General features: G+C 36.5%; 1 protein-coding gene across 3 annotated transcripts in view; it reads left to right on the top strand.

Annotated features, from left to right (window-relative positions):
- The window catches only part of BAZ1A (bromodomain adjacent to zinc finger domain 1A), a 64,363-nt gene that overhangs the window by 28,674 nt on the left and 21,836 nt on the right, over window positions 1–13,853 (top strand). For 2 of the 3 annotated variants that reach the window (XM_062494816.1, XM_062494818.1), the window contains exons 5-16: window positions 175–262; window positions 1,986–2,120; window positions 2,662–2,764; window positions 4,778–4,944; window positions 5,697–5,792; window positions 8,100–8,238; window positions 8,689–8,835; window positions 11,240–11,335; window positions 11,464–11,688; window positions 12,363–12,528; window positions 12,801–12,914; window positions 13,553–13,677. In XM_062494816.1, coding sequence (XP_062350800.1) covers window positions 175–262; window positions 1,986–2,120; window positions 2,662–2,764; window positions 4,778–4,944; window positions 5,697–5,792; window positions 8,100–8,238; window positions 8,689–8,835; window positions 11,240–11,335; window positions 11,464–11,688; window positions 12,363–12,528; window positions 12,801–12,914; window positions 13,553–13,677 — 1,601 coding nt within the window. The remainder of the gene's footprint in view (window positions 1–174; window positions 263–1,985; window positions 2,121–2,661; window positions 2,765–4,777; window positions 4,945–5,696; window positions 5,793–8,099; window positions 8,239–8,688; window positions 8,836–11,239; window positions 11,336–11,463; window positions 11,689–12,362; window positions 12,529–12,800; window positions 12,915–13,552; window positions 13,678–13,853) is intronic. The other variant, XM_062494817.1, reaches the window with a different exon arrangement.

Raw genomic sequence — 13,853 nt, 5'->3', positions numbered from 1 at the left:
GTAGTAAAGAGTAATAGTAAGGGTGTTATTTATAATTAAGAAAATAAGAAAAAGATCAATCATACAGTCTATCACATGTATTCTTGCACGTACTTTTGACTGTACTTAAACACTAATTAAAGATGTTGATAGATGATGATTAGTTGATAATACTACCTTTCTTTCCTAACACAGCCGGAGGAAACATCTCTTTTCTCGTGATAGACTTAAACTTTTTCTGAAACAACACTGTGAACCACATGATGGAGTAATTAAAGCTAAGGTAAGTAAGAAGAAATGATTTATTGGATAGAATATTGACACTATTTAGTATTTTTTTTCTCTTCTCTGTTAGCTGCTGCTTTAAAAAACTACAACAAATTTAGCTTTTTGTAATTATAAAACACTTTTCCAAACTAAAAGGTGAATGCGTCAACTTTTTCTTCAAAAACAGGTTTTTAACTAATGCTTGTAAACAAGATTGCAGTTTTTCTGGACGTGAAGCACAGTTCTTTAATTTCTTCTTTGGCTGCTAGTTTAGAAAAGTCCCCAAAATAAAAAAGAGCATTTGCCTAGAAAAAAATTTATTTGTTGAAACATAATAGGCTTTTGATTAGTCTAGCATATGAAATGTTTTCATTCTTCAAGGTAAGCAGCTGGTATTTCTAAGTCAAATAAAAATGAGCTGTTCCTGTGTTGGTACAGCAAACCAATATTATTATGTTCTAATGCTTTTAGCTGGAAAATGTTTTATAGTAGATTGAATTCAGTCTCCAGATCTTCAGCGAGACAAGTACCAGAATTTAGGTGGCTGGAATGGGTTTTTGATAAGGCCTTGGATGTTGACTACGCATGTTTTTATAATCTTAGATATATGGTGATGCTTAGTACAACTCAGACTAAGGTTCACATCTTAGTGGGCACCAGATGTCTGAGAATTTGAGCAGCTTTTCCCACAAGGCAGCAATTTCTCTTGCCTTGCTTGCTGTACCACAAGAGATCCTGAACTCCTTCACTGTGTATTGGAGGCTTGACCCTGAAGTCCTTATCATCTTGTTTGTAGAACGTAGCAGGGTTTTTTATTATGTCTTTTATTTTGTCATACAGCTGTTTAACTGCTCAGTCTGCACAGGAAGGCTCAGAGAGATGAGAGTCAGTGAGAATCTTGCCTCTGAAAGTTGTGTAAAATAAAGGCAATGAATTTCTAAACAAATTTGTAACTAGAGTCTGTCTCTTCTAAAGAAATGGAAATGGAAGAAAGTAGAGCTGAGAGGGATAAACCTTGGGTTTGTTAGCAGTCATTTTGACCCAGCTCACTTGACCACATTAAGGACTGATGATCTATTAGTGATGCTTTCTGGAGTCTCAGGAAAATTGTTGTATTCTATATATGTGTATTTGTCATCTTGCCTTTATTTGGGCTTTCTGTGGAGTGTCTTCTTGTCCTCTTGCTGATTGCCTTGCACTTCAGTTATGTGAATATGTCCTATTTGGAATGTCTCCTTTGTATCTTCATCTGTATTGTCCAATAAGGGCAGATTTCCTGAAGTCATCAGGTTGAGAAAGTAGACTTGAAAAGAAACTTTGACGGTTTGGACCAATCTTCCTTCAGAAATAAGTATCTGTGTAATAGAGAATTATGTAATTCTTCAGTAGGCTACATTATTGCTGGTATCTGTCAAAATTTATTCTTCATACACTTCAGTAACTTGCTAGGAAGACACTGTCAAGCTGTGTTTGCTAAAAGGCATGTAAAGAAACAACACCTTAACAAATGAAGCCAAATTCTAGTTTCAGATGTGCTACATACATTATTATCATTATCCACTTGGTAGATTAACTCTTTACTTACACTATTTCAGATCTTTATTTCTTATCCTCAGTTAAGCAGTTGATATGGTTACTCCTACTGTCTTATTTTGTGAATTAATGATTGATTAATTAGCTTATATTTATAAAAAGTTAAGAATTTCACCTGGGTATCTATTTTCACCTTTCTTACTAAGGCAACATCAATTGAAAAATACAATCTAGCAGAACAAAACTTCTCCTATTTCTTTCCTGATGAACCACCCACGTTTATCTTCAGTCCTGCAAGCAGAAGGCGAGGGCGACCTCCAAAGAGGGCATCTGCAGGTCTTGTGAGTAATACCGGTTTTAATCCCAGATGAAGACACATTAGCATAGTCTATGAAGTTCTTCCATTTGTTTGTGTTTTCTGATAATTTGAAATACAGGGTTGACATTGTGCTTTTTTTTATTTTGAGGGCAGTTGGGATATATTCCACAGTTGCTCTTTAAGTAATTGCTTTATAGTTAAGCTGGTGAAAGGGATCATACTTGATATGTTATCTTCTTATTTTTGTCATTATTTCTGGGATCCCATCGAGAACTAGTTTTTTGGTGTGTTGTGATGACAGAGTGCTTGTCCATTCTGGGATTAATAAATAATTTGCTAAAAAGCTTTCCTTTGAACTCTGAGATGAAATTATGTCACTTGTGCTCAGATACTGGTATGTCACTTGCCTGTATTTAAACACTGATGCTCTTAGTCACTACACTACTTCACTGTATTCTAGAGAATTGTGTTCTAGTTGAAAACTCGGGAATATCTTTTGCTGTTCATTTCACTATAGTTATTATGTTCTTTTTTTTCCTCTCCACCTCCAAATTCTCTATCAGGAGGACAATATTACGCCTAAACAAAACACCCCAGGAAGCAAAAGTAAAGTATCAAGGGAAAGGACAAGGTTCCAGAAGCAAAAAGATGATGTGCAGGCCATAGGTAAGTTGAAGTTTGCTCATATGACCAGTAGAACCAGTTTTTGCAGGTTTGAGAGCAGGCCATAATTAGAGTATTTTTGGGGCTGTATCTTTAAAAAGGAAAATTTATTGTACTGCCACACTACTATGGCCAAGTGCTCCTTTCAATAGCTAGTGTGCTTGTTTCCTGGTTAGGTTTTTTTTTTTCCTTGTTAGTTAACTAAATTGGGGAAATGTTGGAAGCTTGTGGTCCAACTATGTCGATTTCTCTCTCAGATGAATAAAGAACTAAATAATTTTTTGTAGAAGCTTGGATGATGAAGTCGTGTAAATTTTACCAGCTGAGTTGAAGGTATATCAAAGCATGAAGGTGTAACACAAATCTGTTAGTTTTTCCATTTATGCATTTTCCTCATACAACAATCTCGAAATTTAAAAGAACTGAAATATATTCTGAATTTTTTTGGTTTAAAAGAGTACAAATCACTTCAGAGATTTTCAGTTTAGACTGATTGAATTATTTTGGTTTAGTTTTGACCTGTTCCTTATCAACTTAAATTTGATTTCAAATTAAGTAAGAGGACCCATATGCCTTTTGTTTGGGTTTAACTAGATAAACTGGTATGTCTTCTTGAGGACAAAGGTTAGACAAGGAGATAGTCCTTACAATCCAGAAGAATCATGTCCTTCTGAAGGAAAGGCTTTCATTTTTGGAAGTATTTTAGTGGGCTTCTGGTTCCAGCCTCTCATTTCCTTGAATATAGAGTTTTTTAGGATGGCAAGGACATTTAGAAATTACCTAGTCCCAACATCTGCTTCAATAACAGTAAAGTTGCCTGATGCTGCTTTGGGCCTTGCCTTTATAGGAGATGAGGACACTAGAATTTCATGTGTTCCATTAAATTTGTGCGTCTGCATTCGCGCACAACAAGCATCTGTTTGTTCATGTGCTGGCAATGCCAGCATAGACTGAGGTAACATCTGATCAGCATCAAAGCTGCTTCCTCTCTGGTGTGGACAGAAACTGCAGGTTCTAGAAGTCTAGTTAAGACACATTTTCACAATGTGAAAAAGTAGCAAAATACCAAGTACCTTGAAACATTAACCATCTCAGTATGTTGAAGACCCTGGGGATCAGCTTCACTGCATTTATTTGCCAGGTAGAGACATTGCTGGTTTGTGCAGTAGCTATCTGTAGAAGGAACCTAGCCCATTTTCAGAATGTTAAGGGAAGTACAGTAAGTTTTTCTTGTTATTGCTATCCACTTGGTAAGAGTAAGGATCTTTTTTAATTTCATTCACTTACGATTCTGGCTTTCCTGTTCATTCAGTTACAATAGTAAGACCTCCTTTTGTTTGTTAGCCTGTGTGTGGGTTGATAGGTGCTGTCTGTCCACAGCAAGTGAAAATTTGGGTCCTGTCGTTATTCTACATGTGACTGCAAAGAAATCTGCATCTCTTCAGACAGTAATATTTATTATAATTTAAAGTTCAGCTTAAACTGTGTAACTGAAGTAAAATTTGTACAAAACACTCTGAAATACTATATAGGTTTCAAATGTATTGACTTCAGAAATTCAGTAATAACTGAACATTTAAAGGTCGCTTATTTCAAGGTTTTTACTGTCGCAGCTATTTGACAGTTGTGTGCCACACATGGTTGTGACATGCTTTTATTTAACCAGTCATTACTAAATTGCTGTAATTATATGTTGGAATAAGTTCTCATCTTTATATGTCAACTGATAGAAACCAATATGCAAGTAATGACCTTCTGTATACTCATAAACCTAGATATATTTAACTTTATTACCTGTTGACAACCTTGTAAAACATGTCTAATACAAAGGCTTGAAACTCTGATTCCATAAAGAATTTCGAAGTGTTTGAATTTCTGGTTGGTGGGGAAACAATTCAGTCCTCATAAAAATACCTTTTTCATATGGTAATTTTAAAAATACCAGTCTATTTATCAGTTAAAACTGACATTTAAAAAAAAACAGACAACTTAGGTTTGTTTTTTTTTTCTTTATAGCTTTTGAAAAAGCTAAATTAAAACAAGAGAAGGCAAATGCCATAGAAGCTAGGAAGAAGGAGAAAGAAGATAAGGAAAAGAAGAAGGAAGAATTAAAGAAAATTGTGGAAGAAGAAAGGATGAAAAAGAAAGAAGAGAAAGAGAGACTCAAAATAGAAAAGGAAAAAGTAATGCTTTTGAAGTACATGTGTTTCATAAAGTAATATTGCTTTCTAGTTTCCTTGTTTCTTAGTTGGCAGTTTCAAATTATTTTCCATTAATCATTTTCAGTTCCTAGAAGTGCATTTTAGAATAATAGGCAGTTACAAGATTTGATGAAGGGTTGTATTTCTGGTTAGCTTTCTCTATAATTTTAGTTTACCAAAAGTTCATTTTGACATTGAACTTACTTTGGTAATAACGTGGTGGGCTTGGGGGATTTTTGCCAATAATGCATAAAACTATTTGATTTAATGGTTGTCTTCTCTTCGAAGTGTCTGTTCTGCATCAGATTGACAACATACAGAAACCCACAACCATTAGGTGTGGCTTCTTTGGATGTAAATCGCTAAATAAATTTTTGTCAACCTGAATATGAAGAAATTATATATACTCATTTGCTACCTTACTTTGATGGTCTTTTTTGAGGCAACTTTGATATATGCTGTCTAATTTTTGATATTTTTTCTTCAGCCACTTCCATTAAAAAGAAAGCAAAACTCAAGATACCCCAAACAAAAGCAATAACTAATTCAACAAAGTATCACCTTATTTGAATATTTTGTCATTTTGTGCAAAATAAAAATTAACAGACTACTCCATTCTAGTTAAATGGGATGTTTTACTTTTCAATATGATTGAATAGTAAGTGGTGCAGTTTTAGAAATTGCACTAAGGCCATGTAACAATATTTACATACAATTGTGACTGTTTTTCTCAGGAAAGAGAGAAGCTGCGTGAGGAAAAAAGAAAATATGTGGAATACCTGAAACAGTGGAGTAAGCCTAGAGAAGATATGGAGTGTGATGACCTTAAGGTATGACTGAATTTGGAATAGCTGAAGACTGTAGTTTGCGGGGGGGCCCAGATGGATTAGATTCCCTAATGCAGAGGCAAATGTAGATCTGATTGGAATGCTAGAGGCTGTGAGTCACCTGCAGTGTGTAATGCACATTTCCCAGTGGCAGTGTTAATAGGATTATCTGCATCTGCATTTTCAACCTCCAGAAAAGCTTTACAGGCTGTGCTCAGTCTACAGTGGAGTGTGTTCAAAGTGCTGGCATTACTGAGTGGAAGGTATTGAGTATGCCTGATTTTTCTATTAAGTATACAAAATGAGTTCACTTAGAAAACTGTGAGTCAATTAAAATATTTGAGTAATGAAGAAAACTAAATTTTCGGCTGTAAAAGTTAGAAAATACATTGGCTTGTTACTTCCTGTGGCATTCTTTTGATTGAAACTGTAGCAATATACTATATATACTATGTATAACATGTTTAATGAGCCTCTTTCTTGATGATACTGGAAACCTGTAGAAAGTACCAAGAATTTGCTTCTCAAAGAACTTAGGTTTCACATAAGAGTATAGTGTGGCTGTAAATAACAGAAGATTTTTCTAGTGTTTACATGTTTGTGTATGCTTTATTGGGATTCATTTTGACAGGGGATAGCGAAAGGAGGCAAGTCGTCAGAAACACAGGGATGAGAGATACACCGGAAAATGTAACAAGTGCAAGGAGGACAAGTGGAAATGAATGAGAGTATTACATGAATTCAAGTGAAAGCAGTGATTGGGAGGAATATGAGTACTGAACATATTTGCAAGGAGAGTTGTGTGGCCATTGAAGATGGGAGTAAGAACTCCTAGCTATGTAGAAAGGGGAAAAAAGCTGAAGAAAGGGAAAAAGGCCATTACTGAGAGGAGAACAAGCTGTGAAAACAGTGCTGCTGTATTTCTCCTGGAAGGAAAAAAGGAGGGGTGGAAAAGCAGTGTCATCACTACAGGGAGACTGCTGTGCTACTCTGCCTACTCTACTCTGCCAGTGCAGCCTCACCTGGAATACCATGTGAGATTTTGGGCACTGCAATATAAGAAAGACATTATGGTATTGGGGAGTAATATAGTATATGAGGGAGGGAGGAAAAGGATAGTGAAGGGTCTGGAGGAGAAGGCATATGAGGAGTGGCTGAGGTCACTTGGTCTGTTCAGCCTGGAGGATCCTGAGGGGTGACCTCGTCAGAGTCTACAACATCCTTGTGAGGGGAAGAGGAGGGGCAGGCACTGCTCTGTTCTCTGTGGTGACAGGGACAGGACCCAAGGGAATTGCCTCAGGCTCTCTCAGGGGAGGTTTAGGTACTGGAACAGGCTCCCAAGAGAAGTGGTCACAGCACCAGACTGATGGAGTTCAACAACTATTTGGATAATGCTCTCAGGCACAGGGTGTGACTCTTTACCTCGATGGTCCTGTGCAGGGCCAGGAGCTGGAATCGAAGGTCCCTGTGGTTCCCTTCCAACTCAGCCTGTTATTTTGTGATTCTGTGAATTGACAAGATTATAAATAATGATTACTTTAGATAGGGACTGCTTTTGAAATTATTCCCTTCTCTGGGAATTTATGAAATACCTTACTATGTTCTCCTGAGCCATAGTATTCAGCTTGCTTCTTTTTAGTATTTGTGAACTACCACGTTTGTGGAAGGGAGACATAATTCTGAAAATTATTCAGCTATGTGTGCTAAGAAACTGTAATTTCAAAATCAAACTTGATGTTAGGCATTGTCATCTGTAATTTGGAGGTGGTGTCTCTGTTAAGTGATGTTGTTATGTGGTTGCCCAGTACCAGAACACACAGTTGTTAGACATGATCTTGCATATCCTAGTATTAGAAGGGCATGTTTTAAGTGAATGTGTTGGGTTTTGGTTTGCTTGTCTTTGCAAGCAATCATAAATAACATTTAAGAGTATGTTTATTTTTGCTTGTCCAGACAGTACAGGAAACTAAAATTCAAAACTCTTGTGAAGTAATACAGGTATAAAAGGAAGAATCTTGACAGCTGATGTTCTTAACTTGTAGTAGAATTCATTTAATAAAGATACAAACTTCATGGACATGAGTAAACCTCTTTCTCAAAAATTTTACATTCAAGTTGCATGCTCTTTCCAAAGTTACTACGATCACCAGTGTAACCATGATAACTGATCATGTGTCCTGTTGGGACTCTTTTTAGTAAAATGTAGAGAAACTCAATACCTTCCTTAGAATAATAGACTTTCTGGTTTTGATCACTTGTGCACTTTGCACAAACCAAATACTATATTAAGGGGTCCCATTTGGTTTGCAGGAACTTCCTATTCCGATGCCAGTGAAGACGAGACTTCCTCCTGAGATCTTTGGTGATGCTCTGATGGTTTTGGAATTTTTACATGCTTTTGGGGAACTTTTTGATCTTCAAGATGAATTTCCTGAAGGAGTGACTTTAGGCAAGTTGTGGTTTATTTGGCAAGGTGCCCCATTTTGGTGGTTTCCCTTTTACCTAACAATCAAACATCTTTAGTGCACACAAGCACCGCTGCTACAGAATTATTTGTGTGGCTTTAATCTGTCAGTGCTAATAGATGCATATCAATACAGCTTTCAGTTCATGGTCAACTCCAAGGGACTTGTACACCAAAATTAATTTTGATTTTACAAGTTGTTACTCTGCTTATCAAAATATCCACTTCTACCTTTTTCTTGCAGTTATATATTAAGAGAGCAATGTTTAGTCAGCACTCCTTCTGGCACCATCACTCTAGGAATATATGCAGTAAATTATGGAAACATATTTTAATTATCATACCTGAAGGGAAAAAAAATGTTTTCATTCTTCAGTAAATAATTTTTTTTCCAACTTTGCGGCAAAAGTGACGCTTCTTAAACTTTATTCACAGAGGTTTTAGAGGAAGCTCTTGTAGGAAATGACACTGAAGGCCCACTATGTGAATTGCTGTTTTTCTTCCTGACTGCCATCTTTCAGGCAATGGCCGAAGAGGAAGAGGAAGTGGCCAAAGATCAAATAGCTGATGCTGAGACCAAAGGTCAGATCTTTAATTTTACTGCTGAAAAGCTGAAATTGCACTGGAATTAACTTTAAGCTGCATGATTTATGGCATTCCTTTGTTTAACCTCGTCTTATTATGCATGGATATTGTATGTAAATGGCTTGTTTTTTTCTCTTTTATCTGAAATTGAAGCCTTAAAACTGGTCATGGACTGCAGGGTCTGGGGGAAATAGAGAAAAGGGAAGCTCATTGTTACTATGATTGTATCCAGCAAAGCATAATAAGCTTTTAACAGCGTTGCTTGTGTTTAGGAGGTGCAGGAAGCATCTTTACCTTCCTCCTCTTCCTCCAGCACTGTTACACGTTTCTCCTGAAGGTCAGGAAACAAGTCATTTTCCTAAGTCTTCTCAAAGATATCTGTATCTATAAAAAATCTGTACCTAACTAGGTTAAAAACTAAAACTCCCCAGCACAGCTGTAATGGAGAATTGAATATTCATTGTCCTTCAAGTCTTGAAGTTGTGCATCCACAGCTCCTGGATAATACCGTGTGTGTTCTTTCAGTAAAGACTCCCACAGTCACTCTGACTTTGGTCTTTGCTCTAGAGCTGATGTTGCCCCATTTTCAGAGGCATTTGGTGTATACTAAACTCTGATCAGAGGGAAGTGCAGGCTTTGTTACAAATTTGTGGTCTTGTGTTTATGGACTGCCAAATTTGCTGATTAAAGGAGAAGCTTTGATCCATCCTACTGGCCTTTATTTCATTAGAGGTAGGTACATAGGAGCACTCCCTCTTTGAGGTCAGGTGAATTCTGTGACACCCCTGCAAGACAGATGTGTGAGTTGCATGAAGGTTCCTTTAATTTCTCCCTTGAAGATTGTTTATTTTCATACTTAAGATTTATGTCTTAAATTTTCTTTATAAATTGTCTATAAATTATCTTTATATGGAAGCACGGCCACTGTCTTCAGTAACAGAGGCTGCTCTTGTTAATTGAATAAAGTTATAGATTTGAGACAGCGTTAATACATTTAGACTGTATTTTAATTACTGTTGAATTTAGCAATTAAACTGTATTTGTTAACTACTGAGAGTATTGCCTTGGCAATACAAGCAAGGATTCCATTATCAGGTAATCATAGAATAGTTGATTAGAGTCTATATTATTCATATGGTTGTTCAGAAAAACCATAATGGAACTTCCATATTTTAGTTTTACATCATGGGGCTGACTTGCAGAAGTCTGCCATTTTGTTTCTAGTTTAGCAGAGTTGTGGGTAATTTATTTATTTCATTTATTGTTTTACTTTCCTCAGAATTTTCATTTCTTGTCACTCTTGTTTAAAATGACAGCTTCCTTCCCGTAAATGAATTACATAGTCTTGGCTTTGTAATTCTGGCTAACCAAACTAGCAGTAGTTCAGCATGTTTGCTCAGTTAAATTCTGTACAGGCAGCGTTTCTGCAACAGGGAGCACCATGGATATGTGGTTTTGGGGTGTGCAGTACTTTCTCAAAGTGTGTTCTATAGTTAAAGTGAGAGGAGAGGTGCAGAGATTCATTTTGTAATGTCTGTGTGACAGTTTTCAAGCAACATTAAGCATTGTAGAGGAAGGACTCTGTGGATTTGTATTTTATGTATTGTTTGCATAGTTTGTGGTTTGATTTTGGCTTGGTTACTTTAACTGCTTAATAATTTGGATTTGAATAAAGTGAAATTGTTGAAACAGCATGCAGTACTGAAAATGCTCTCCCAACCCTCTGGAGAAATACCTGTAAGTGCTGAGGAAACCTTTGTTTAAGAAACAAGAACTTGCTATTTCTCCCTTTCACTTCCCCGCTTTCCTGATCAGTTTGCTTATGTATGATGATCATTAAGTGCAGGTGCTTGATTTGGTGAAATATTTATTTATAATGTCAGTAATTGTGTTTGTGCAGAACAGGCTGTATCCGAGTTACAGATAGAAAGTGTAAAGTGAATGGTGATAGCCAGTATCAACATACGTGGTCGGTTTGAGTTATGCTTCCTAAAAACAAAATTATGATAAGAGCAGTTCATGTGAGGAAAGGAAATGCAGGTGTCCTTGCATTGTTACTTGTCTGCGCTTTCAAGCGTGTTCCTGGATTTGTTTTTGCTGCCTTTTATGTTGCCATTGTGCATGTTCTGTGTGTTGTGGTTGCTTTAACAACTTACATGGTGCTCTTCCTGTATGTAGCATGTGGTGCATGTCCTTAGCTCTTAGTTGGATTTTTTAGTTGTATTGAAAGATCTGTAAATTTTCGTTTGGATGTTGAATTGAGTTTTGAATACATTGATGCATCTGTAAATATCGTCCCTCTTCTCGCTTTATCTGCAACTCTCAAAACATAGCTTCCTTTCCTCTCCTCCACAGTACAAATTTTAATTTGCACTAGAATAAAGTGTTTATTTCCTTAAAGATTTAACAGAGGCTTTGGATGAAGATGCAGACCCCACAAAATCTGCTCTGTCTGCAGTTGCAACTTTGGCAGCTGCATGGCCCCAGTTACATCAGGGTATGTGTGGGTTTCACTTATTGTTTCATTACTGTTATTATTTTACTCTGTATTTTAAAGCACTATTTTTATATTTATGTACATTTAAATGTCTATATAAAATAACTGTTCATTCTCCTCAACTGTAGGCTGCAATTTGAAAAACTTGGATCTTGATAGCTGCACTCTTTCTGAGATTCTCAGACTTCACATTCTAGCATCAGGTGCTGATATAACATCAGCCAATGCAAAATACCGTTACCAGAAACGAGGAGGGTTTGATACTACTGATGATGCTTGCATGGAGCTGAGATTAAGTAGTCCTGGTCTCTTGAAGAAACTTTCAAGTACCTCAGTATATGATTTGTTGCCAGGTAATAAAAGACAACACATGTTAGAGATTATTAGATTGCTCAATAAGTGATCAATTTTGCAACTGCTTCAGACTAATAATGGTCAAAATTTACTGTATCATAGAATAATTGAGTTTGGAAAGGATCTCTGGGCGTTACATGCAGACCAACACTCACCCCTATGCTTCAGTCCCCACAAACACATCCTACCACATGGGACATGGCAGAGCTAGGCAGTCTCATTACTTCTGAGTAGTTTTGCTTTCATCCCATTCTAACAATCTTCGTGTTACTTGCATAAGGGGATCTCTTTGGAAGACGCACTGGGGTGTTTGATCCAGCCCCTGCTTTTTGCTTTTTTTTTTTTTTTTTCCCGTTCATATTTGGATCTTTTGTTAATTACTTGGAAATGGAGAAAAATTTCTGTCTACTGTTCCTTTATCTCTATTTTGAAGATAATGCTGCATTTTACTGCTTCTTTTGGTGGTAAAAGTAAATAAATTAAAAATAAAGGCTTGTCTTTCTGAGCCAAGCAGATATGCTTCCAGGAAATGTCTCTACAATTGTACCTAGTACACTACAGATGTTTGCTCACTTGTTCTTAAGTGAGGAGAAATCCAGTTTGGAGTCTGTAAGAGTTAGGCTTTATTATCAATTGCATAGTGAAATATAAACACTGTTCTGAATTTTATTAGGAGAAAAGATGAAGATCCTTCATGCTCTCTGTGGGAAACTTCTGACTCTCGTCTCCACTCGAGATTTCATTGAGGACTCTGTTGATGTGCTACGACAAGCAAAACAAGAGTTCCGGGAATTAAAGGCAGAGCAGCACCGCAAAGAACGAGAGGCAGCAGCAGCAAGGTAGAACTAGGATATGGAAAACTAAATTTTGGTGCTACCAATGAGATTAATCCCTTGGTTGCAGAAGGCATATGAGAAACAATAGTAATGTTTCTGTTATGTGCTGGTTTCCTGGGACAATAGACAAGAGTGAAACTTAATTGTGCTAAATGTTTTGTTTTCCCATGTTGCTGCTGTTTTTGGATGATGTTTTAGTATAAAAGAAAAAGTATATGGACAGACCAGCTAGTAGATTAACTGCAACTGGTTTTCTATATCCTTCTAACTATTAGGATACGTAAGAAAAGAGAAGAAAGGTTAAAAGAGCAAGAGTTAAAAATGAAAGAGAAACAAGAAAAGCTGAAGGAAGAGGAGCAAAGAATTCCTGCTGTAGAAATATCTGTTGGGTATGATACATACTGTTGCTGTATTGTATATCATATAACACTTTTCAGCTTCGTGTTCAGACCTCACGTGTAGTTTCATTGACTTGATCATATACAAAGATATATTTTAAGTATATTGTCCTTAATGTTGATCTTTTTTTTCTTCACAGTGGTATAGAATTGGTAAAAAAGTTGTCTTGTAAGAACTGCCTATGTTTCTGTTTGATAGACCTATTTGATAGATGAGGCAAAAATGTGCAACAAGCATTTTACGGGATGGTGTTTACATTTTGGGAAGGAAACTTTTCTTAGACATGAAAAAAAGTTACAGTGATAGAACTACACTAAGATGTGTCCAAAAATGATCTAATTACAATAATAATACTCTTCAAACTAAAGTGTGGGTACTAAAGAGCAGGTTTTAGTCCTTAATACAGAACTTTATATTTACAGTTCAGTGGGTTTCTTTTGGGCATTACTATAGTCTGTGATTTACACCTTATTTTTTAAGAGCATTATAGGTATTTTACTAGTTAAGTATTTGGGAGATAAAAGTGCTATTTGTGTCAAAGATGCCATATTATATTGTGCATTTTTTATCGCTTTTATCATTCAGCTTATAGTTGGTTAGTCACCTTTTGTTTATTTTGCTGTGTCAGGGAGGAGGAACGGGAAGACCTTGATACTAGTACAGAAAGCAAAGAGATGGAACGTAAAGAGCAAGACATGGACACAGTCACAGAGGATGAAGAAGAGCTGGGACCAAACAGAAAACGGCGGAGAGGTAATACTATAATGAATTTGTGTGTGTACCTGTGTCCCTGCATGCATGTACCTGGCAAGCTCTTGTCTTTAATAGCAAAAGTATCAATCTTTGCTGTAATTCTCTTTTAAGGAAAGAAAAATCACACTTGGACATGATCATAATGGGCTATCTAAGTACTTAGAACCAGCCTGGTG

This window comes from Cinclus cinclus, chromosome 6, assembly GCF_963662255.1.
Source record: "Cinclus cinclus chromosome 6, bCinCin1.1, whole genome shotgun sequence".
Lineage (NCBI taxonomy): Eukaryota > Metazoa > Chordata > Aves > Passeriformes > Cinclidae > Cinclus > Cinclus cinclus.
The sequence above is the reverse complement of the archived record's forward strand: the minus strand, read 5'-3'. Positions and strand labels throughout refer to the sequence as shown.